The 23,069-nt window shown below is 38.7% G+C and overlaps 1 protein-coding gene across 1 annotated transcript; it reads right to left on the minus strand.

Moving 5' to 3' along the window:
* Window positions 1-1,366: 1,366 nt before the first annotated feature.
* Window positions 1,367-11,532, minus strand: LOC136370226 (epidermal retinol dehydrogenase 2-like). The gene is made up of 6 exons (XM_066333584.1): window positions 11,071-11,532; window positions 7,603-7,734; window positions 6,073-6,172; window positions 4,225-4,369; window positions 3,143-3,265; window positions 1,367-2,632 (listed from the first exon to the last, which is right to left on the minus strand). The coding sequence occupies exons 1-6, from the start codon at window positions 11,395-11,397 to the stop codon at window positions 2,539-2,541; spliced, it is 921 nt and encodes a 306-aa protein (XP_066189681.1). The 5' UTR covers window positions 11,398-11,532; the 3' UTR covers window positions 1,367-2,538.
* Between the last annotated feature and the right edge of the window lie 11,537 nt (window positions 11,533-23,069).

Genomic DNA, 23,069 nt, shown 5'->3' on the forward strand with positions numbered 1-23,069 from the left:
TAAGCTCTGAAGTAAAAGAGGAACTAAGTAATGTGGAGGAATGAAACTATTGAGAAATCAAAGTTGCGTATCATTGCCTCTAAGGTTTATTCAAAGATTTAGATTACATACCAGATCCAAAATAATTCAAATGCTTCTTTCTCAAAATGCCTATAATTTGAATATGATCAATGTTCATCATAAAATAGTCAATACCACAACTTTCTTTATATGAAAAACGTGTTCTGAAGAGCTATGCTGTAACAATGGGCATAAAACAAGAGCAAGAAATTGACATCACAGATTATCTCACTATTGGTGCAGCAACACTGGCCTTTCTTCATCAGTTTTGCAGAGAAGAAGGAGTGAGAAAAAAAGAGAAAAAAATAGGATAAACTGTATTTCAGTCACATTTGCCAATTCTCTAGTAACAGAATTTCTCCTGTAAAAGGTTTTTGTCATTGTGGAACTACAAACAAGATGAAAGCCTCAAAGAAAGACAGGACACAATTCTCAGGAGTTGTTGATAACTCTGAGATATTTCTTAAGTGGAACACTCTATTTCAAAATATAAAGCTAATTTTCTATTAAAAAACAGGAACACCATTCAAATGCATCTTCTGAGCTTTAATAGGAAGGTTTTGGTTTACAGTTTTAGATTTGTATTGCTGGATCTATCACACTTCTTTTCTGTACGAAAAAGAGAAACTACTTCTCCCCAAACACCACCACCACCAACCAACCCAAAACCCTGAAATTATTTTCCTGGTATTTTCACAGAAAAGAGTGAGTGAGTGAGTTACTGATTTCTAGGATGGATAAGAAGATCTAACAGATCACTGTGAGACTTAGAAAGTATAAGCTTTAGAAATTCCTTCTTGAGACAAGCAGATTAGCCTGAAAAGAATGTGGAGCCAAAAGTGCCCTTGGTGAGATTCCACAATACAGAAGAAGGTTTTGCAGGGTGGCTGTGCAGAATAGGTGAAATAAAGCTTAGAAAATAGGGTATTATTTCCTTTACATTATTCATTAACCGACTCATGTCCTGCCTATACGGTTGGTGAACTTACAACTGCAGACGTAGGTGGTAAGGTTGAAATACTTCAGTTAAAAAACTGAAAACAAGAAAGACATCCTGAAAAGTGAGCCCCTACAAAGAGCTCCTTGCCTGCAAATATTTCATCCTGAAATCTTTAACATTTAAATGGTGGATAGTCTACCATATATTAATGCCACTAGCATGTGATACTACTTCAAGTGGGAGTGTCGTTTCACAGATCATTTTCAAATACATTTTTTCACCTCACAAGCCCTGCTCTTAAACTTTGCAGCACCAGCAATAAAATTATGCATTAAGATGTTCAGGACCAGAGTATATTCACAAACATAATGTCATGTCAATTTTTATTGACTCCTGTAATCACACTTAAAAATGATCATAGATCTAGAGTCAAATTGTAACATTCATGCAGAACAAGGGAATCCCAATACTCAACATATTTGCCTGCAATTGAGAAAATGATAGGAATTGCAGGAAGCAATTTAGACTTTGCTGTCTCATGTATAAGAACAAAATAATGTGTAATTACTCATCACCTAGAGAGTTTTAAACAATATAAATCAATAAACCTTGCTTTCCAAAGAGAGAAACTTCAGATAGCTTTTCCCTTCTCTGAGAGAAAAGTTTCCCTGTAGTATCTACTGGTACAAGAAAGAACTTATTGAATGCATGCATACTTTGGAAACACAGGGATTTCAATAGTGTGTACTCTTATGACTATTTGTATCTGGGAGCTTGTAAGTATGAGTTTAGTTAAGTACAATTGAATTACAATGGCAAACGTGGTCAACAGATGACTGTTAAATGTTCTCTGTAGTTCCTTAGGGTTTTATAAACAAGGCTTTGTAGATTCACTGTTCTGCTATGCAGCTTATTTATTTATTTTTAAACTAAGCCAATTATGAACATTTTATGTTAGCATTTTCTGAATAATTACATGAGGATTGATTTTTATCAATTAAAGTAGCAGCACATATTTTGTGTAACTAATATCCAAACTTCTGCTATTGGGGATTTTTTTTTGCTCTTTAAGACCTTTAGGTTGTATAATTTCATTTGAAGACAGTTGAAGAACATGGATGTGACTTCTCTCCAAATAACAATGAGAGATTTCGACCATAATTTTCCAAGAATACATGAGGTATTCCTCCTGTCTTTTCTTTTCCCATGATTTACAACAGAATTTTGTTCCACACTAACAGGATACCTCACTGAAGTTTCAGTCTGAAGACAGTACAGTACATGCAAAGTTGTTGCTTGGTCACTCAACATAATACCTAATTAATTTTAAATTTTAGTGATTTTTCAAAAGTTTCTAGGAAAATTGCCAAACATAAAGACTTAAAAGACATTTGTGAAGAATTAAATGGCATGCTGACCAATGTAAAATAGCATAAAAGAAGTAATTTTTTTGTTAAGGAATAAATATGATTTACAACAATTTTTTACTGAAAATGTTCAATTGGATAGCACTTGAGGTCTTCAGAATACTTCTGGTTTCAATCCTTTTTCTTCTGACCGAAGGCTTCTTCCATGCTCTCAGGGAACTTAATGTAAGACTCAAGGAATAGCATTACTTTTCTAGGAATGAAACTGATGAGACAAACATTGAATTAACCTTTTTTCTCTTTTTTTTCCAAAAAAGGTACTCTATAAATAAAGAAATGACAAATACATTATATGTGCTCAATACTTCTAATGTTTGGCAGTAACACATTTGGCACTTCAATGTTATAAGTTGGGAAAATGAATGACAGACCAAGAAGTTTTGTGAAAGCCCAGCCTGCAGTGGGGGCAGGGACTGGAAACAGACAGTGCTAGACCAGGTACTGCTCCCAATGTACCATCTCAGGAAAATTTTTGAACTTCCTATACCCAACTGCAGCTCAAAACATTTCTTAGAGACAGAAGAGGCCAGAGGAATGTTATTCACCCAGATTATGAAAAAATAAACCCCACTGTTTCTTTAAAATTTGGTACATGTAACTGGATTGACTGCAGGAATATTAACTAAAGGACTGTTTCGACTAAACTTTCCTGCTGATTTTACAGGCATATGGCAAAGGAAAGAAGGTAATGCTAGAAGACAAGTCACATGCTTACATTTTGAGACCAAGTATGTATACAGCTGGAGGCATGATCAGATAAAATTTTTCCTTTTTAATTGCATTCACAATCCTGCTGGCTGCATACTCTGGATCATAAACAGGAAACAAACAGGGTTTTCTGTAAAACAAGAAAAACGGGTTATGAAATTATAAAACTTTACTTTTGAGATAAATACACGCACATACGTAATGAAATAATTTATGTATTTCCCCCTTCCCCTCAACAAGTCTTGAAAAGGAATCTCCAAACCTTTTTGTCCCTGCTATCATCAAAATAAATTGAAAACACTTTGATGATGTTGTGAACTTAATGACTTTTCTTCTAAGCTGACCACAATGAAGTTGATTGGCTCCCATTGGTTTCAGCTTTGGAAGCTTCCAAGCTCAGCCATACTATGTGCTGTTCTATGCATCATTGCTCTCCAGCAGTCCTTTTCTGCTGTAAACGCTGAGGTGACAGCTAAACAGACCAGGACCAGGTTTGTCACCAGCCAGGAGAAGGGCTCTGCTCTGCATACATATGCTTGCATCATTCATTCACGATGATGAATGGTGCAAGCAGGAGCAGAGCAGTGAAAAACCAAGAGCACTGGTACTGCACTCCTGCAACGGCTCATCCAGTGCTTGCAGCCTCTCCCATCACTGCAGCCACAGAGCCACGCACCAGATACCATCACCACAGTTGCTCTCACTCAGAAGTACAGTACCTGCCAGTACAGACAGTGAGGCACAGTTAATAAGGACAGGTCATGGCTATCCTGAGAGCCATAACTGTAATTACACTGCCCAAATTACTTGGGGCAGAGAACATCAGCTCTCTCTTGACAAATAAGGTTCCCTTAGCCATTAAATATTGTTGTGTATCCCCAGCTGTTCCTTGACTGTGAGGTTATTACACAGTCCTTGCTATTGACTGTATGCAAGATTTGCATTTCTTTATGTCAAAAGACATAGTTGTCTGTGCCAATGGGGCAAAATTACTGAACTGAAAATCGTCAAATTAATTGAATATGATATACCTGGTGAGAGGCAATTATTTTTTAGATATGAAATAATACAAATCTAAGCTTTACTTACGCGCTTTTGAAGCCTTTGCTTAACCTAGAACTAATAAAATAAGGGCAAATGATTGTGGTTTTAATGCCGTGTTTTCCTCCATGATACAGTTCTGAATTTATGGCTTCCATCATTCCAATGAGTGCACTTTTACTTGCACTATAATCTAGAAAGTGAAGAAAGGAGAAATACCCAAAATTTTAAAAGCATCACAGTAAAAGCTATATACAGAACTGAATTCTGTGTAATACTATTTAAACCACAATGTTATTTAGTTCTATCATTACCAGTCTTGTAATTAGTATTTAAAGCATATTGGTGATCCTAACTCTGGAAATTAATGGCTCTTCCCACGAATAATGCACAGTTGCTTAAGAATAAAATGAAACCTTTTCAGAGGAGGGTTTTTTTACAGTACATTTATATATCTATAGAAAGATGCAGGCAAATGAGCTTATTCAGTATTTTCTATAGATTTCCAGATACTCAGATACTAGCCAGGCATTCTTTCAGTTCAGAATGTTTTCAACTTTTAATATCTCAGGTTACATTCCAGAAAGAACTATTCCTAGTGGTAAAATAAAAATACCCTACTTATAAATGCTGCTTCAGCCCATTACTTCTGATTTGCTCTGCAACTATAATACCATTTCGTTTGCCCAGGAAGATTGAAACTCATCTGATTTTTTATTGTTTGATTAATGTATGGAACCCCATCCTTGGAGAGAATCAAAACTTGCCCTCACACAGCCCTGTGCAACCTGACCTAAGCTGGGCCTGTTTTTATCTGGGGATATGGAGCAAATGACCTTCAGTCATTTGCTTCCTGCACAAATTATTCTACAGTTTTCCAGTTGTTAGAAACTAATTTAATGTAGTGCCTTATAAGTAATTGCCCAAAACTTTTTCAAGTGTGTTTGAAAATAGTTGTTAGATACAATGAAATCCAATTTTGCTAAAAGACTGACTCCAAAGACAGAAGTAGTTTGCTATTCTTCAGGAGTTTATTCTCAGTGAATGATGGAACCACACAGCCTAAAAATACATACCTAAGATGTAAAAGGTTATAATGCAGGGATGGGCAGGCCTACTCCCATAAGCCTTAGAGATGAAAGCTGAATGTGACTTATATTGACAATATATATTATATACGAAATATTGGTAATATATGAAGGTAACCCCTAGGTAACAGATGGCAAATAAACACTACAGTAACATCATCAATCAGCAGAAAAGACAAGAGATCCTTATTGCACTGAAGTTCAAGTTCTTATATGGTGACCTCAGAGATACAATCAACATGTACGAGAGGCTTGAGAAGAGACTGGGCAGCAGACTCAGACTGATGAAATAGGTTAGACAAGCAGATTTCTCTCCTGAGGGAAACAGTTGAGAATATTGAGCTTTAAATAGCTTAGACCACTCCATTCAAATTAATTTTACCGAAAATTCTGCCAAAATGCCTTCTGCACTTAAAAAACCATATTCCAACTGAGTGTGTAGTTCCAGGTATAATAACCCTTGTGTTTCTCAGGTCTCTGAACATTCTCCTGCAGGAAAGCTGTGATGAGGAAGTGTCAGACAACCTGTATGCAGGGCTCCCTCCCATTGCACATGTACGAGCTGAACTGTCCTTCTTACATGGGGTTAACCCAGTCTGTAACCTGAATGTAAAATCTGCAGAGAGCTCCCTGTGCCACTCAGGCATCGACACCACCACACTGCAGTAGTGTGTTAGCAGGTTTGTGTTAGCCATCACCTTTGGCACCCACAGGCTCTTGTCAGTACAGGCTGCTTAAGCCAATGAGGTGTCCAAGAAAAGTGATTAATATGTAGATCTAATTTGTAATGGCAATTGACAATAATTACCTGACATCCTGTAGAGTCCCAGTATTCCAGCTCCACTGGCTGTGCTAACCAGGTGCCCCCGGTTACAGGCCACCATGGCCGGAAGGAAGGCCTTGCAAGTCTAAAAGAATAGGAATATATTTATTGAAAAATCGCCTTTATAAATAGGCATAACAAAAAAACTTTCATTCCAAAATTAGGCGATACAACCTGATTTGCTTTCTAGGTCTTCAATATACAGGAAGCCGAAACAACATTTTATGTCCGTAATGATTTTTGAATGAGAGACATTTCCTTGAATGACTTCCCTCTGTATGAAGATCTAACAGCATTAAAATCATCTTATTAAATGCAGCAAAGTTTGTATTTTCTCTGCTTTCCTGGTTCCTCACAATTTGTCTATTGCCAAAGGTTTGGTACACAAGAGGGAGCTAGAAGTCAACACATTAAGGAGAGTTCAGCTCTTTGTGGGCCCTTTTTGTTACAAGCTGAACTGCCTGACAATTCCAGCACTCCAGAACACCACTGTGGGTCATACTAACTGGGGAGAATGCCAGTGTTTTACAAAGGGAGAGATAAGAAAAATAGACTAGAGCAGTAACAACTTTTTTTTCCAATATCTGAGGAAAACTATTAGACTCCAGATGTGAGTGCCTAGTACATTATTATCCTCCTGCCCTGGGTTTCTTCAGACCTGTCAGTCTGAAGAAAAAACCTCTCCTAGTCCATTTTCCTCAAGTATTTGGAAGAATGATGCATTGTGGCTGGGGAATATTTAGAGTTTTGCAATGATTTTCAATTGAGAACTGCCTTTTAACAAAGGAGTTGCAATGCTGTATTGTTCCCGAGGCAGGCTGCTCACTCAGGCATATAAACAAAAAGTGCAAGAGGGGGCAATATACACTCTTTCACAAAAAAACCCCTTCCTAAATCTACTAAAAAGAGACCCCAAATAACTGAGAATGCCTTCAGAGGTAAAAAAACCAAAAGAAATTCTTACTAGCCAGATTAGTTTTCTGTGTACTTCAATCAGATGGTGACTAGGAATGAAAGCACAGCCTGAAGACCAACATGTGCAGCACAAAATCATGGAATCATTTAGGCTGGAAGAGACCTTTAAAATCATTGAGTCCATCTCTAAATGTAAAACTGCTAAGTCTGCCAGTAAACCATGGTTGTATCTCCCTGAATGCTGCAAGTCTCTTAGGCAAAGCCTTCAGACGGCAGGAAACATCAGGAGCAGGGAAGTCACATGCCATCAAGTCAGCACTCCCTTCAACCACAGCTCTTACAGGTAGGGCGTGTTTCATGCTACAGCTGCACAAATTTTGATTTACCAGAGTGCCCAGGCAGGTTTGTGTTAACATTACTGACACATCCTGGGAAGACTGTCTCCAGTCACAGGATGATCATAAAAAGATGTATTTCCCCAATCAAGGTTCCTATTCCAAGCTGAGTTTTTAAGGTAGATGCCACCATTGTGGTTTCCACACCAAAATACTTGTCTGTACTTCTGGTCACTCAGGAGTAAAAAACCCACAAAAACTTTACCCAGACTTGAGCAAAGAAGTTGATTCTGAAGGTCTTTTCAAAATCTTCATCTGTAAGCTCACAGAACTTTTTCCCAATCAGTATGCCAGCATTATTGATTAAAATGGTAACATCCCCAACTTCTTTTCTGACCTGAATAAAAAAAAAAAAAAAAGAAAATAGGATAAACAGAAAGCTTTAGAAAGTATCCTTGCCTTTTGCGCTTCATTTATGAAAATGTTTAGAAATATTTGCAATAATTGATATGTATGAAAACATAAGTCTGCAAGAACTTATGTAAGAACTGTTGTATTGCATCAGATCACAGGTCCATCTAACCCCCCAGCCCTTGTCTCATGGTGGAAAGCAATGAAAAAAAGACCTGGGCTCTGAGGTCTCCCATGTGCTCAGCTTTTCACATGCTGCAACTTAGGATCTTTTAAGAGGTATAAGATACCTTTATCATTGTCTTTAATATATCCCAGTGATTTTCCACACTGCTCCCCTCCCCAGTTTTGTCTAACTGCTCGCTGAAATCCAGAATACTTTTGGCTTCCACAAAAACCAAAGGTAAATGTTATGAAGCTTTAGTGTGCACCATGAGCACGCTTTAACTGCAATTGGAATATTTCCAGTCTCCTATTCTTGGTATTGTGAGTACCTGCATTCCTCTGCCAAGCCTGCTCAACCCCTTTTTTATATAATTCCTACTGAACTAGAAAGAATTAGCTCAGGCAACTGGGGGATACCAATCCTCTGAACACAATAGCATCTACCATAAAATAGACAGATAAAATCAATATTAGCTCCATTTTGATTTGTTTTCAAAAGATTTTGTGCCATGATTTGGATTTATATCAAAGCAGAGGGCCAAGATTTACTTATAGTATGAAGAATTAGTCTCACAGATTCCTCTGCTAAAGGTGGATGATTATCTAGGATCTCAAAAATTGTATTTTGACTACAAAAATGTTAAAATCCTCCATGTGCTGCTGTCAGGCAATTTGGAAGCAGTTGATTGTATCTGGTGCCCCAACATCTGACCTTCCTTTGGCTCTCTCAGGGAATCTTAGCATTCAGTGAAGATTTGTTTGGTATTTCTCCAGCTGTGCCAGGTTTAGGCCTCTGAAGGGCTCAGATACTTGCACCTTTCCACCTGCATAAATGAATGCAAATCTAGGCACAGTTCAGTATGGCAGGAATACTCACTTCTTCCTTTGAGGAACACGTCTGTACTTTCTCCCCACTCTCTTAACTGCTGTGTCAGTCCATATGATGGTTCTCTTTTTGTTAACATGACAACATATCTTCACCAATAGCAGCATTTTATTTACCATGGCATTGCTTGTCCTGTTTACTCACTACTACAAAATATGTGTGAAGCTTGGCTTCCATTTTGAAAAAGTCAAGCTGATTATTCTACATTACGTATTTTTTAGGTGTCTGTTATTTCTTCTGCTAACATAGTTTCTACTAGTTTTCTGTAAGACAGATTCAGAGTGTGTTTGGATCCTTTCGAGTTCCCTTTAAGACTGGCATATTTACTATGCTTTGTTCCTTGATCATCTGTTATAGTGAAACACACATTCTGCATTTCTAGCCACCAGATCCATGTCTGATTTCCTTCAGAATTTCCAGGTGGACACCGCTTGTTCCTGAAAATTAGTTGTTGTTCTAAACTAGACCAGTTTGTTCTAAAACTTCTTTAGAGACTTCAGCGGTCTTTTTGTTTCCTAGAAACAAAACTTATATTATGGGAAAATACTTATGCTTTTTGGTAGTGAGTATACCAAATAAAACAAATTAATTTAACTTTCTTGCTATTGCTTTCTCTTCTGTGTTCAAGCTCAAGGCTCTTCATATTACCAATCAAAAATTTTCAGGTGCTCCTGAGAGCAGTGGAGGCCCATACTCAAAAAACTCTTCATCTAAGAAAATTTCCCTCTCCGCCAGGACTGAACAACACATGCAAGTATCTGTGATTATGCTGGTGTTGTTAACAATAAGTTGACACCTTAACAGCAATTTTTAAACTTTGAACGGCTTCTTAAGTTTCTGCTGTCAGGACAGTCTGTGCCCTTCAGAACAGCGTTTGCTGATTTGGGCACAGCAGATTTCCCAGGCTGCAGGCCTGTGGCTGATTTGGTTAACGTGCTTGGAGATCAGAAATTACTGGGGGGCACAAAATAAATCTTTTGAGACTTGGCTAAAATAAGAACAAACAAATAATTTTGAAATGTTAGTTTTTTTTTTTTTTCTCTGCTTTGTGAGTGAGCTGTGGCCCACATGCTACTTACAAGTATGGGTAAGAGAAACCCTTGCTGATTAGCAAGCATGAGAATTGCACTTCCAGATACTTACAGATCCTAAATCCAACTTACCTTTTAGAAGTACTTTTCCTCAAGAAATGTTCTTGAGGAAAAAAGGTGCTTCAAACTTTCATAACCTTGCTCAGAAAGACTTAATCTGCTTTGGTTAAAATTAAAAACAACAACCACAAAACAAAGAGCCAAGCCCCCTCATGTCCCCTACCTTTCCATCCAGAACTCATAGAAAATTAATATTACATTTCAAGCTTTTTCTGAAACAACCTATCAACATTCACATCATAAAATAATTTAGCTAATTTCTCTAATGTGTGCCTTCAGACACAGAATGTCAAAGATGTGACTTGACTGTCATGTATATAAGCACATACATCGAGAATACAACAGAAGTTTACACTTGGATGAAGTGGCAGAGGGGCTAACTGGATTATAAGTCAAGTTACACTGAGAGTCATTTTCAGGAAGTTTAAGGAAAAGTAAAAATTAATCATGTTAATTTATTATTGTCAGAGTCCAATTTCTGAACTCTGATAATAATAATAATAATAATAATAATAATAATAATAATAGTAAGGCAATAGTTTGCAAAGCGTAGGTCAGCACAGCAGAAGAGTTTAATTGAAAATGGAGCTCTTCTTTACCTTATTTTTCCACCTGTATTAATCAAAAAAGTAACTGAAGCTGAATCATCAGTTTAACAGGAGACCAGCCACATCCTCATGACATGTCTGAAAACATTGTATCTCACATCACCCTTAAAGAACTACAGGTTCCTAAACAAATAAGCAAAGGAAAGGATCCCTCTTTTACAATATCCATTGATTGTTCTTTTCTTTTAAAATTATTTATTGATATCTTAAAGAAATTATAAAGCCTAAGCCATTTAATATATAGAGGTAATCTCTGCTGCATGTTTTACCATTCTCTTAATCTAAACATTCCCATCTCACAATGAAGAATAGAAATGGATAAATCTCAACAAAACTGATTAAATCCAGTTACTTTGTTGCAACCATAGTTTAAGTTCCATCTAGAAACTATTCAAAAGGAGAAAGACATTGCCCTACATGATTACTTCCCCTAGGGAATAGTACGGTTTCTAAAAGACCCAATAAATTTAACAGGATATTCTATTAAAAAGAAGCAAAAATGCAGATCTTACCTTGTCTGCCTGTTCATAGACATCCTCCCTACTGCTGCAGTCACAGTGGTAGACAAACACCTGGCTGGCTCCATTCTGTTGGGCTAATCTGCTTGTTTCTTTGTTACCGTCATCATCGATGTCCCAAAGAACCAAGGTTACTCCCAAAGGAGCCAATTTTAAGGCAACCTGCCTTCCAATCCCATTTGCAGAGCCAGTAATAAGTACTATTTCACCAATGAAACTTTTTTTGCGTCGAGAAAATATACAGAAGGCGTTCTCAATCAGTAAAAACACAAAAGTTTTCAGGTACTGTAGTAACTTCTGGATGCATCTGAAGTTGAACATGATTTCTCAGGTACAAGCACCACTCTTCTGTTGTGCAAACCCAGAAACAAAATACATTACAACAGTGGGATATTGATTGAAAGAAAGAAAAGGTTGACCTTCAAAACATCAAATTCTTTTGCAGTGTTCTTCTGTGGGGATACAAAATACATGTTTAAAGATCTGCTTTGTGAAAGCTACCTTATTAGTAGGTACAAAGCAAATGTTAAAGCAAAAATTTAACAAACTTAAAAATAAAAGCAAAAATTCCTCTAGATCCTACAGAACTGTTTAATCCTGAGTTCCTCAGCTTCTAACTATTTTTACAAACTATTTTTACAAACTATTTTTACAAACTATTTTTGCTAACTTACATTTTAGGCAGGTACGTTGCGGCAATGCCTGCAAACTTTGTTTTCACAGCAAGGTGATGCTAGCTGAACAAAAAAGTACTGAACACCCTGGTGCGGTATCAACCTTAGGAAGGCAGGTGTCCTCCTTAGCAGGAAACGTGACCTGTTTCGCAAGCCAGGCAATTGGCGAGTTCCCACACCGTGTGTCTTTTCCAGCGCCGTGCGGCCGAAATCACACCGCGTATTCCCAACTGCCACCAACTGACCAGCCGCTGGGAAAAGCCTGGCCCTGGCACTCAGGAGCCCTGGTTTTCATCCTGCATTAGGCAGCTCCATTCCCTTTACGGTGTTTGTGACGGGACAGGAGAGGCTGAGGAGAAGAAGCGCCCGCACCGTCCCGGCGGATCGGACCCGTCCCGTCCCTTCCCGTCCAATCCTCCCGGCGCCCTCCCTGCCCTGCCCCCGCAGTCCCACCTTCGCCCCCTGCCTGCTCGCGGTCCCTGCGCACTCACAGCCGCCTCCCGCCCGTCCCGCAGCGCCTTCCCGCCGGGAGCAGCGCTGTCCCGTCGCGGCCCTGCCGGCCCCGGGGCTCGGCTCGGTGCGGGGGCGGCGCGGCCTGCGGGCCCGGGCGGGCGGCGCTTCCCGCCTGGGCGGCGGCGGGGCCGCCGGGCTCTGCGGCACGGGGGGCCGAGCCCGGGTGCCTTCCCGAGGGCGCCTGCTGGATGGCAGCGCCCTCTCCCGCGTCGGTGGCCCTCCCGCGCCCGGCCGGCCTCCACCCCGCCCGGCCGCTCCATCCCGCCCGGCCGAGGGCCCGGAGAGCAAGGGCTCTCTCCTCCCTCTGCTGCTGCTTCGCTGGAGATACAAAGTTAAACACTTCTTCATTTAAATCGTAAATTACTGTCCTCCAGCTTGCCGAGGTGGGAGCAAAAAGGCTGATGATTTTCATAAGAGTGCCCGCTAAAACAGTGAATCCCCTGATTATCGTTTCACACCTTTAAACTGACTTCTGTGTGTCCTCGGTTTCCAACACATGCATTATCCAACTCTAAAACTACAGTCCCGCACCACTGTATCGTCAATATTTTTTAATAGAAAATACTATAGTCCCGCAGCACACATATACTTAAGGTCGGTAAGAATGTGTTTCCGCCTGTGACATCAGCTTGTCCCGATCACCATGACGGCTTCCACACACTGTTTATTTCAAAAGGCAATGAAGAGAACACTACTTACTTGGTGTACTTTGCATTTCAAATGAGTTACATTAGAGGTCTTGCTTATTGGCTAGTCATAAAAGGAAAGAAATGGAACAAATTTGCAGTGTGCTCTGATGTACACATCTGTGTTGTATGACCAGTTTATGGGGATTAATAAGATATTTTTCTGTTAAGCTGAGAAAATGATAGCTCACAGAATTTGATGTAATTTACGCCAAGAAATATGGTGGAAAAGGATACGCTGTCAATGTAAACAGTTGTATGGAAGGGACATATTTCCATGCACAGTTAACTGTTGAATATTCTATTTGGGTGCCAGCAAAAAGGAAGCTGCAATACCCCCTCCTGAGGACGAAGGCAGATCTCAAAGCCTCAGTGAGCTGTGGTTCTAAATAAGGCGTCAAGAAATGCAAAATAGGTGGGTAATGTAACTCCAAGTGTCCCATGCTGTAATTACATTGCAAGAGCAGCAGATTATGGTGAGGGTAAACTGAAATGATTCAGCAATGAATTTCTGGTTATGAAACAAGCCAGGGAAGATGCTTGTTTATTATGATGACATTTCAAGGTGAACAACATCGGTGAGGAATGGTGTTGCAAGGAGAACTTCATGAGCTGCAAGTTAACAGGAGGAGCCTGTTTCCAAAACATGTGCTTGTGCAAGTATGAAAACACATGCCTTCCTTGCCCTTATGCTGAACTGACCTAAGGAGCAGCCAGCTATAATTCTGTAAGTGATGAAAATGACAATGATGATTAATAATTTATATACCTAAATTAGTCTCTTTGGTGTGGTAGTGGAATGTTACAGCTCATTGCTATCTTGAAGTAAAGAGCAGATGTGGTAAGTGACAAGGGTTTTGGGGAACACAGAGTGATTTTGGATAGCTTGCATTCCACTCACTGCCACCTAGATTTGATGATTCCTTTAGAGAATTGTTCAGCAGTTTAAAATTAGGTATTTGTGTGGTTTTTTGTCTCAGTTTTGTCCCAGTGTTTCAAAACATTGAATTTTGTTGTCAAACAGAAACTTATTCTCCTGACTGATGCATATATCTATGCACTGAAACTGGTTTCTAGCCCCAAACTTACCTTTCTCTGCAATTAACTTTGAATTGCAGAAGCTCCATTTCCTAAGTGATTGCAAGAACACAGGAATGAAATTGTCCACATTTGACTGCACTGAAAAAAAGAATCACAAACCTGCTGCAGCTAGAGAAGCCACAGAAACAGTTCCGTGAGTGCTATTTTTATTATTGACCTTCCAGTAACAAACCTTCACATGTTTGGCATTTGTTTTAAACATAACAAATCTACTAAACATAGGAAACAGGATAGATGCACAAATAGATAAATCTAAAAGTACATCACTAACAATATCAAGAGCAGGGATAACCACATGACCAAGAATGCCTAAAAATGACAGTTCACCAGCATGTTTATTCACGTCTATACACTTGTATATACTCCATGTTATGAGAATTTAAGAGGCATGATAAGAGGCTGTTGTCATCTAACCCTAGACATCAATTGAGCCCCATTCAGCCATTTGCTCACTCCCCACAAGTGGGATCAGGGAGAGAACTGAGAGTGCTAGAAAATCAGAAAACTTGTGAGATAAAGACAGTTTAATACAGCAAGCAAAAGCTGTGCACATCAGCAAAGTAAAACAAGGAATTAATTCACTGTTTCCCATGGGCAGGCAGGTGTTTGGCCTTTTCCAGGAGAGCAGGGCCCCAGTACATGTAAGGGTTACTCGGGAAAACAAATGTCATCACTCCAAAGGCCCCTTCCTCCTTCCTCCTCCCACATTGTATACTAGACATGATGCCATATGATCTGGAATATCTCCTTGGTCAGATGAGGTCACCTGTCCTGGCTGTGTCTGCTTCCAGCCTCCCATGGACTCCTGTACACTCATGGCAGCAGGAGAAGCAGAGAAGGCCTTGGTTCTGTGTAATCCCTGCTCAGAAACAACAAAAGCATCTTTACATTATCAACCCTGTGTTCAGCACAAAAATCCAAAACTGAGCCCTGTCGCAATAAGACATGAAATAAAGATGCCTGACTCCAGTCAGAAGGCAGTAGAAATCAGAAAACTTTATTTACAATTCATTCAGTCCTTTTATAACATGCTGTGCTGAAAAGACACATTATTGGTCTATAGGACTGACACCTCTCCCATTGGCTAAGTAACAGAAATAGCAAATAACACCTGTTGTTATGGGAAATTAATATTGTTTACACAAGGTTGTTTTGGGAAAAAGAAAACTGTTGAAAAGTTTCCCTTGGGAACAGTTCAGCAATTCTCAAGCTCAGAAAGTATCAAGCCCACAGAGCCCCAAATCAACCACTGTGAAGAAAACTAGTCCAGCGAAAACCAGTACAGGGGCATGTCAGATTAAGCCTATAAAGTCTCTCAAGCAAGTGTATTAAAATAATTCACTCTCCTTTTTTTATATGCAGAAAAATCAGTCAAACACACATGCTAAAATCTACCCATATAGTGGGGAATTTGGCTGAGGTTTCTCATGGTGTAAATCCTCTGGCATACTTGCAATTGTCAAGGTCATAAATTTCACAATATTTCAGTGAGTATATGCTTGTTTGATCCATGAAATTTTCACTATTGCTAATGGCCACACATAATAATTGCAAGTACAATTAATTTCACTGGCCTTTTGATTGGCAGTAAAGATTAGGGTTAGAGAATTACTCTTGTTCTCAAGCCAGCTGGACGTTTTGAATATTCCTAGTGGATTATACATTGACCAATATTTTTTGTTACTAAAAATGTGAAGATGTTTACTTGAGAGGTGCTGAGATGAATGGTATTAAAAAGTTTCTTCATTGCTGAGCTGCAATAGGCATTTTAAATATATGTTATTAATTATTGGTAATTATTATATCCCACAGCTTTTAATAAATGGTTATTAAGTATTAACCCGTATATTAATAAGTCATTTGTGTATTTTTAGCATGTAAAACTTAAAACTCTACTGCCAAAAAGAAAAATGTGGATTTAGTAGAATAGGATTACTTTATTAAAGCGCTTGATAAATAATTATCTTACTAGGCAGCTGAATTACTTGTGTTTGTCTTTTTAAAACTTGATATAAGCCATTCACCTGCAGCAAACAGATATGACAAGCAAATTCTTTGATAAATACAGACAAGTGATACTTAAACATTTCCTGACAAAACTCATTTCTGCAGGATCTAACAGTCCTTTAGGTCTCTGCCGCATTTGTGGAAGAATTTTATTTGACATTCAAAATGGTTTGATATCAATTTCAGTGCTAACAACTAATGTAGTTGTTTAAATCATGTGGCAATTTGCCTGCATATATTTGGAGGAACAAAAAATTCCCAAATATGCATAATTCTTCAAAAGGTGAAGTGTTTGGCACTGGTAAAGACTGGTGAGGGAAAGAACCTCTCTGTAGGTCACTAGTATTTGTTGAAGTCAGTGAATTGATATAATAAAAAGAAAATGTCCATGTTTATAAGGACCCAGAAAGAAGCATTTACTGTCTGTCTGTGATAGTGAATTAAGTCACTTTTAAGAGTAATCCAATCTGAAATGCAAGATGACAATTGGGAATCCCTTACTACACAGTGTATGTGACAACCTTGACTCCCCAGTTTTAATAATCTTAACTTTCAGAACAGCAGGAAGAGCTCCAGTTGTTTCCTGTGTCAAAACACTCCTCTGATCCATACAGGTCAAAGGCATCAGCCTGAAATCTCATCAGATAGCTATGTTTTATGTTAAATGAAATCAAAGTAATAATTTTATTAATTCATCAGAAGGAAACAAAATCTTCATCACGAATTCACTGTGTCCTTTGGATCTGTGCATATTCTTTCTAACAGCTTTGGCTAAAACTCAGGACTACAATGGAGCATCCACTAGGCAATGCACTCTGCAGTGAACTTGTCATCCTACGTCAAGATAAAGTTGATCAGAGATATGCAGGAAGTGGCTGTACACCCCATAAATGAAGAAGAAAAGGAGTTCTACCTCACAAAACGTGGATCTTGTGTCCTGAATCAAAGCATGAGTTGCTTGCTTTCCAAAGAATAGTAGGGACCACAGACCTTCTTTCCTATGGTTGTTTTTCTTTTTTATTTTGATTGGTTCAATATACTTCATCACACAGTCAGCCAAATAATTTAATCTCTACTGCACTCAAAATTATAGCTGCTGTATGAGATAGCTGTTGCAATACTGCTGAGGCATGATTCAGGGATTAACTAGAGGCTACTGCAGCTGTGGGAGGGTTTGTACTTACAGGCATGTAAGAAAAACTTTCAATACTGTAAAGAAAATCCTTAGCTAATGAATTTAAGCCATCCTACAGTGAGCCTAGAGAGACGCTGCAGCTCTAGAGCTCTGGAGATGTGCAGGGATCCCTCTGCAGGCCTGTACATGCCACACCCATCTTCAAAGATGTTGCTTATCTGCATCCACATGTAACCCTGCAGGTGCGTAATGTTCTGTAATTGCCATGTCAGTCAAAGAGCAACACCCTGTGACTGAGAAGGTGCTTGGAGTATGTGCCCCACCAGCTCCAGGTTTGTGACCTGGCAGTATCTAGGTGTGGTATCTGTGAGATTACAATCATATCTGGTGGAAGGGCACCAGCTGCAGGGCACCAGTGCTTGTCTGCTGCTTTAGTCCAGTGAAAACACACAGCTGATGCTACATTCCTTAGGAAGAGAGCGCAGAGCCTGTCATTATTGTGTCAAAAGACACTTAAGAATTTAAGCTGCAGAGCCTCACATCCCTGGAAATGTGAAACATCGGGGAAAAAGCTGCTGCTGACTGTGCTCTTCACAAGGGAAAATACAGGTATCTTGGGGACAACTTTAGGCAAATGAGGAGAAGACAAAACAGTAAAGTTTTCTATCATATGTAGAAAAATGGCTTTGCTTCCCAGAGTGAAATACCATATTCCCCAAAAGAAGCCAGGGAGGACAATGATGTCTTCTTTAAGTTGGTCAGACATAAAAAGCCATTTTGTATGTAGTCTGACCAGTTCTTCCTTTCAAATGGTATTCCCTTCCTCCCAATTAATTGAAAGGCTGAAATAACCCTCTTTTAACTCTTTTCAACTTGAATGCCAAGTATTTAGACTATTTTACTCGGATGGGTTGTTTATTTACACGTAGGTATAGTGGCACTTGAATGTACTTATAAATAATTCACACTTTTTCTTGTATACCGAAAAGAAGGAGTTCTTATTTAAGTGATGGTGGTACTGAGGGCTACAAAAATGGGTTACCTGATCTCTTTCAGCCTGACTAAACAATATTCAGTCACTGTGCAGCTGTAGAGCCTAAAAGTGATGGGGAGGCTGTTTGTAAGGGGAAGGAAAGATGGTATTCCTGCTCAGGAAGTATCCCTTTTCTGAGACCAGGGATGGGTTGGATTAGGAACTTTAGGAACTCCAAGAATACAGAGCAGAAGACAAAGGGTATGTGCTGAGAGCAGAAGACAAAGGGGATGTGCTGATGGATGTCTGGGCACTTAGGCTGACAAGTGAAGCTGAAGCTTCCTCAAGGTGTGACTCAATGTACCTGCTGAACTTGAATAATCAAATAGTCTGGAAATCACTAACCAGGAAGAAGTACAACCAGGAGACCAGAAGAGCTGGACTACACTAAAATTGCCAGCAAACCCCAAAAAAACCACAAAGCAGTGCAAGAACTGGAGGGGATGTCTTCAGCAGTGAGAGATATTATTCAGAAGAACATTTCCTCTAAGAATTAATTTTATCATTGCTATGCCCATTTATTTTGCCTCAGGTTAAGGTCATTTAGTAATTTAATTGCTCTTCTCATTAAGATACTGAGAAACTGAATGACGATGGTACTCACATTTACACAAAGAATGGAGAGCAGATTTGTTGTCATGCTGTCACCATTTTGGTCGTGATTCACCAGTGATCTTAGCCTTTTCAAGGCCCTCAAGGTTTGGTGCTGGGACAGTGAAGTTGGTGAGTTTGAAAGGCATTTGCAGGCATCACATGTTCTGAATGGTCATGATGCTGGGAATAGATTCTTTTTATGCAGTAATGGTAAAACTCCTGGAGCCTAAAGGGTCTCTGAAGAATCCACAGAGAGAAGATGTTACTTCTGAACCTCATCTAGCTTGAGAACCTTGTTTCAGACTTTTTGTCTGTTACTACAGAGGAATTCAGTACAATGGATACCTGGGAGTGAAACATATTCCCTGTCTTCAGTCTGCTGATCAGCAGTTTTGTTAACAAAGTTTAAGCATGCAACGACTCCCATAGAAGTTCTTTGCTTTGATTAATTTCCACTGTGTCTGTTCAGATGGAAGCTGACAGCTTTTTTTCTGGTTGATGGGCAAAGAATCAGTTAATCATGTTCTGGGAACGACTTTGTCACATTAACTGTGTCAATTGTTGCCACAGCATGACAGCTATGCTGTATTAACGAAAATTTAAACAAAAAAGGTATACTTCCACATGATAGTTTTCTAGCTAGAGAAATGTGGTGCAGTTGAAATTTCAGCCCTTGTCAGCTAGTTATTTGCAGAGATCAAAATGAAGAGAAATGTGGAAATCCCACTGTAAAACCCATTTATACTGCAGGTCATGATTGAAAAATGCTGGTTTATATGTACTAAGAGAGACTTATGTGGCTTATCTGCTTCAACTGCTTTTATGAGAGAAAATTGCCTATCATTTTTGCTGTTGCTGCCATTGTCTCCTGCTCAAGAAAAAAGCATTGCCCTGAATATGTGCTTTAGAATATTTTGCAGGCCATTAAGACTAGAAGTTAAGATTCAGATTCTCATAGGACTGTAGGAGTGGTTTTCCTCATCTGGAATCCTTTAATTTTATATGGATTGGAATTGTGATGAGCTCAGACCAGACAAAGGCATACAGATCTCACTGCAATTGGAGTGCAAGTCAGTGCATGCATTGAAACAGTGCAAACATTTAAAAAGTAGGAAAATACAGAGTCTCCTGTAAGCAACCACACGGGCTGGGGAAGACTGTGTTGAGAAACAGAGTAATGCCAGGAAGAGGCAAAGGTCATGTATGTCATGACAGCTGTGGACAGCTATGAAACATTTTAGCACTTACAATCTGTGCATAAGGAAATATCATCCTTCTCCTTGAGGAAGCAGTACAGCACAGAGCATTTAACTAATCTTTTAGCAGAGTGATGTGCTTTTGTGACAACTATTTAACCTTGAGAGATTTCATTTCGTGGTTTCAGCAAGGATTACAGTACATGATCAATTTAGGTAAAGTCGCAATCTAATTAAACAAATTCAGTCTAAATCCCTGCTGGGCCAGTAAAGATTTGTTTGTCAAATACCTCTAAGCATTTTCATTTTCTATAGCAACAGTTAATTGGATATGCAACTGCCAGTTTAAATGCTTTAAATGAGGCTGATGGGATTAGTAATTGAATGCTTGGATTAATGATTTACAGCTGGCTTTGCTGCCCTGTTCCTTGCTTACAGCTATGCTCATGATAACTCCCTAACCTTCTCAGGTGGATGGAATAGTGTACCTGCACTATAGTTATGATAGAATGAAATACATGTATGATACAGGTTGATGTACCCAGTGTATTCCTGTTGACACATGGAACTATTTTTAATACTGCAGCGAGCAAAGAATTATGATGGAAATGCTAAAAGCAAAAGATCTAAGAACAGCCAGCTAACGTCCACAGCTGGCAGCTGGAATGTAAGGTCTCAGTCACTCTCAAATTAAAGTAGTCTTTCATGGTTTGAGTCAGAAAGCAAACTTCAGTGTGGTGGGTGGTGAAATTAAATCCAAGGCTGTGAGTGGAGGCTGACAAAGGGATTTCTGCAAGAGGTAGTAGGATTTCAAAGGGAGTGGAAGAGATGAAGTCTGCATACTGCCAAAGTGTCTGGTGTTGGAGAAAAAGACCATACTGCAAAGTTTAGTCATGTACAGGAGCCTCATTGGTGATGCTTGAATCTCTCATCTTCTTGGGAACTGAAGAGAAGGATGGAAGCATTATGACTCTGATAGGGAAGTGGTTGCACTGTTCTCCGTGTGATTTTTAAGATCCCTCTCTACTGCTTTAAAAGACCAGAAATACAGTATGCACCTTGGGGTGTCATGGGTTTTAGGGACAGCTAACCTCTTCCAGGAATTTATTCATTCTCATGGCAACCCAGAGTCAGAAAAGTTTGTCATTTGTTTGCCTTTTAAGTTGAAAATTCTAGTATAGTCTTGTTGCTATAAAAAGGAATTTTGTTTTTTGTGTCCAGCTGATCACTGTAGTGCTTGAGGAAGAAAGCTCTAAGGAAACTTTCTGAGGCACTGAGATGTATACAAAAATTACAGAGCTGTGCTATGAATTTGTCATTTTGCCTTACACGTAGGCCTCCTCCTCCTTAACGACAGACTCTTATACACCATAAACTGAAAATTTAGGTTCTTCTTAATTAAGTTCCCTTCAGAATTAAAATGAGTCAGTGCATACTTACAGTCTCTGTTGAACACAGTATAATAATACTTATTTCAGTATATTAAATTAGAACATGTTTCTGTTCTAAAGATTCTATCTTGGGAAACATTATCTGAAAGAGCTAACAACATTAGATGTTATAATTACTTGTATTTATGATATAGTTATAAACAATTATAAAGTAGATTATTGTAACTATTCAGAAATAATTATAAAATAATGATTGTAATAATAACCTTGTAGGTATTTATATTTATTATATATCATACTGTATTTTAATTTACCAGAAATAAACAAACAGGAAATTTAAAGTAATGCTCTGCATATTTCAGCTCACAGAGTATGCCAAATTCAGCTGAAATGTGGAAAGACATTTATGGCCTTTGCTCATTTCCCCACATTTAAGATTAGGTTTTCAGGCAGAGTTTCAGCTGCGAGCAGTTTGGTATTCAGAAATCACTGTATTCATCAGCTTCTGTCTCTCTTCTGTATGTGAACTCCATTTAGTTCAGGAAATACTTTTTTTTGTTGTTCCTTCCTGTAATTAGTTCCCATTAAAAAGCCCAACTCATCCTTGTCTAACCTCAATTAGACTATCTTTTTTCTCCCTTTTGTTCCTAATGCAGAGGCATTAATCTCTTTGACTGGTCTGGACCCTTCCAGCATATATTGTTGATATTCATTTTTATTTTTTTTTTAATACTTACTCAGTATTCAGACCAATGATTCTATTCTGGAACAATGATAAAAGCCAGAAAAAGTAAATGTAGAATCTTGTTTTTGGTCTCAGAGTGACATTTCTTTCTTCAGAATACTCTTCCAATTAATTTTCTTTCTAGACATCAGGCTTTCCTCCTTTCTACTTTTATTTATATAAAGCACTACTTTTATTTATATAAAGCAATACAGATATTTCAATAATCTTCTAATAAAGTGACAGTTTAAGGAATGTATTGTTGGAGGAAAATTAGTGGAGCCTTTCAGAACTTGGACTGAGAGGGAGATGCCTTTTTTTATCTCCCAGTTCAGTAGATCATATCTTCAACCTTATTTTTGATTTTTGATTCAGGAAACCTCGATTGATTCACTGGCACATTTTGAGCTGATTTAATTTGAAATGTTAATTACTGGAAATGTTAGAACACTTTAGAGTTAAAAAGCGCCTCAATGATGGCATAACTGAAAGTCATAAAATAAGAAATTCCACATCAATAGAAGAAATGAGATCTTATTCTAATTTCCACATCTTTTAAACTGTAATTGTTAAAGTGAGAAAGTGTGTGACTGGAGATATTTTCAATTATAATGGAAGAAATGGGGACTATTCAGTTTTACCATTTCATTCTGAGTCTCAAAGTCACATCTCCCTTCCAAGTTCAACCTTGAAGAGACTTACTTTGCTTTGAATGGCCTTATTCCAGTTTTGGGTTGCATGCATATATCCCAGTTGGATGTTTGTACCAAGTGCTTTTGTTTTTCTATATAAATTCACAGAATCAATTAGGTTGGAAAAGACCCCTGAGATAATTGAGTCCAACCTCTGACCCAACACTACCATGTTCAACAAGACCATGGTACAGAGTGCCACATCCAGTCTTGGCTTAAACACGTCCAGAGAGGGTGACTCCTGAAC

Source organism: Sylvia atricapilla, chromosome 1 (assembly GCF_009819655.1).
Source record: "Sylvia atricapilla isolate bSylAtr1 chromosome 1, bSylAtr1.pri, whole genome shotgun sequence".
NCBI lineage: Eukaryota > Metazoa > Chordata > Aves > Passeriformes > Sylviidae > Sylvia > Sylvia atricapilla.

Excerpts from the sequence above, each read along its gene's own strand:
- LOC136370226 (XM_066333584.1), bottom strand. The coding sequence starts at position 11,397 with ATGTTCAACTTCAGATGCATCCAGAAGTTACTACAGTACCTGAAAACT. Across the intron at positions 4,370-6,072 it reads GGGACTCTACAGGATGTCAG|ATTATAGTGCAAGTAAAAGT; the intron begins GTAATTATTGTC and ends TTCACTTTCTAG. Across the intron at positions 3,266-4,224 it reads AGCAAAGGCTTCAAAAGCGC|AAAACCCTGTTTGTTTCCTG; the intron begins GTAAGTAAAGCT and ends CTTGTTTTACAG.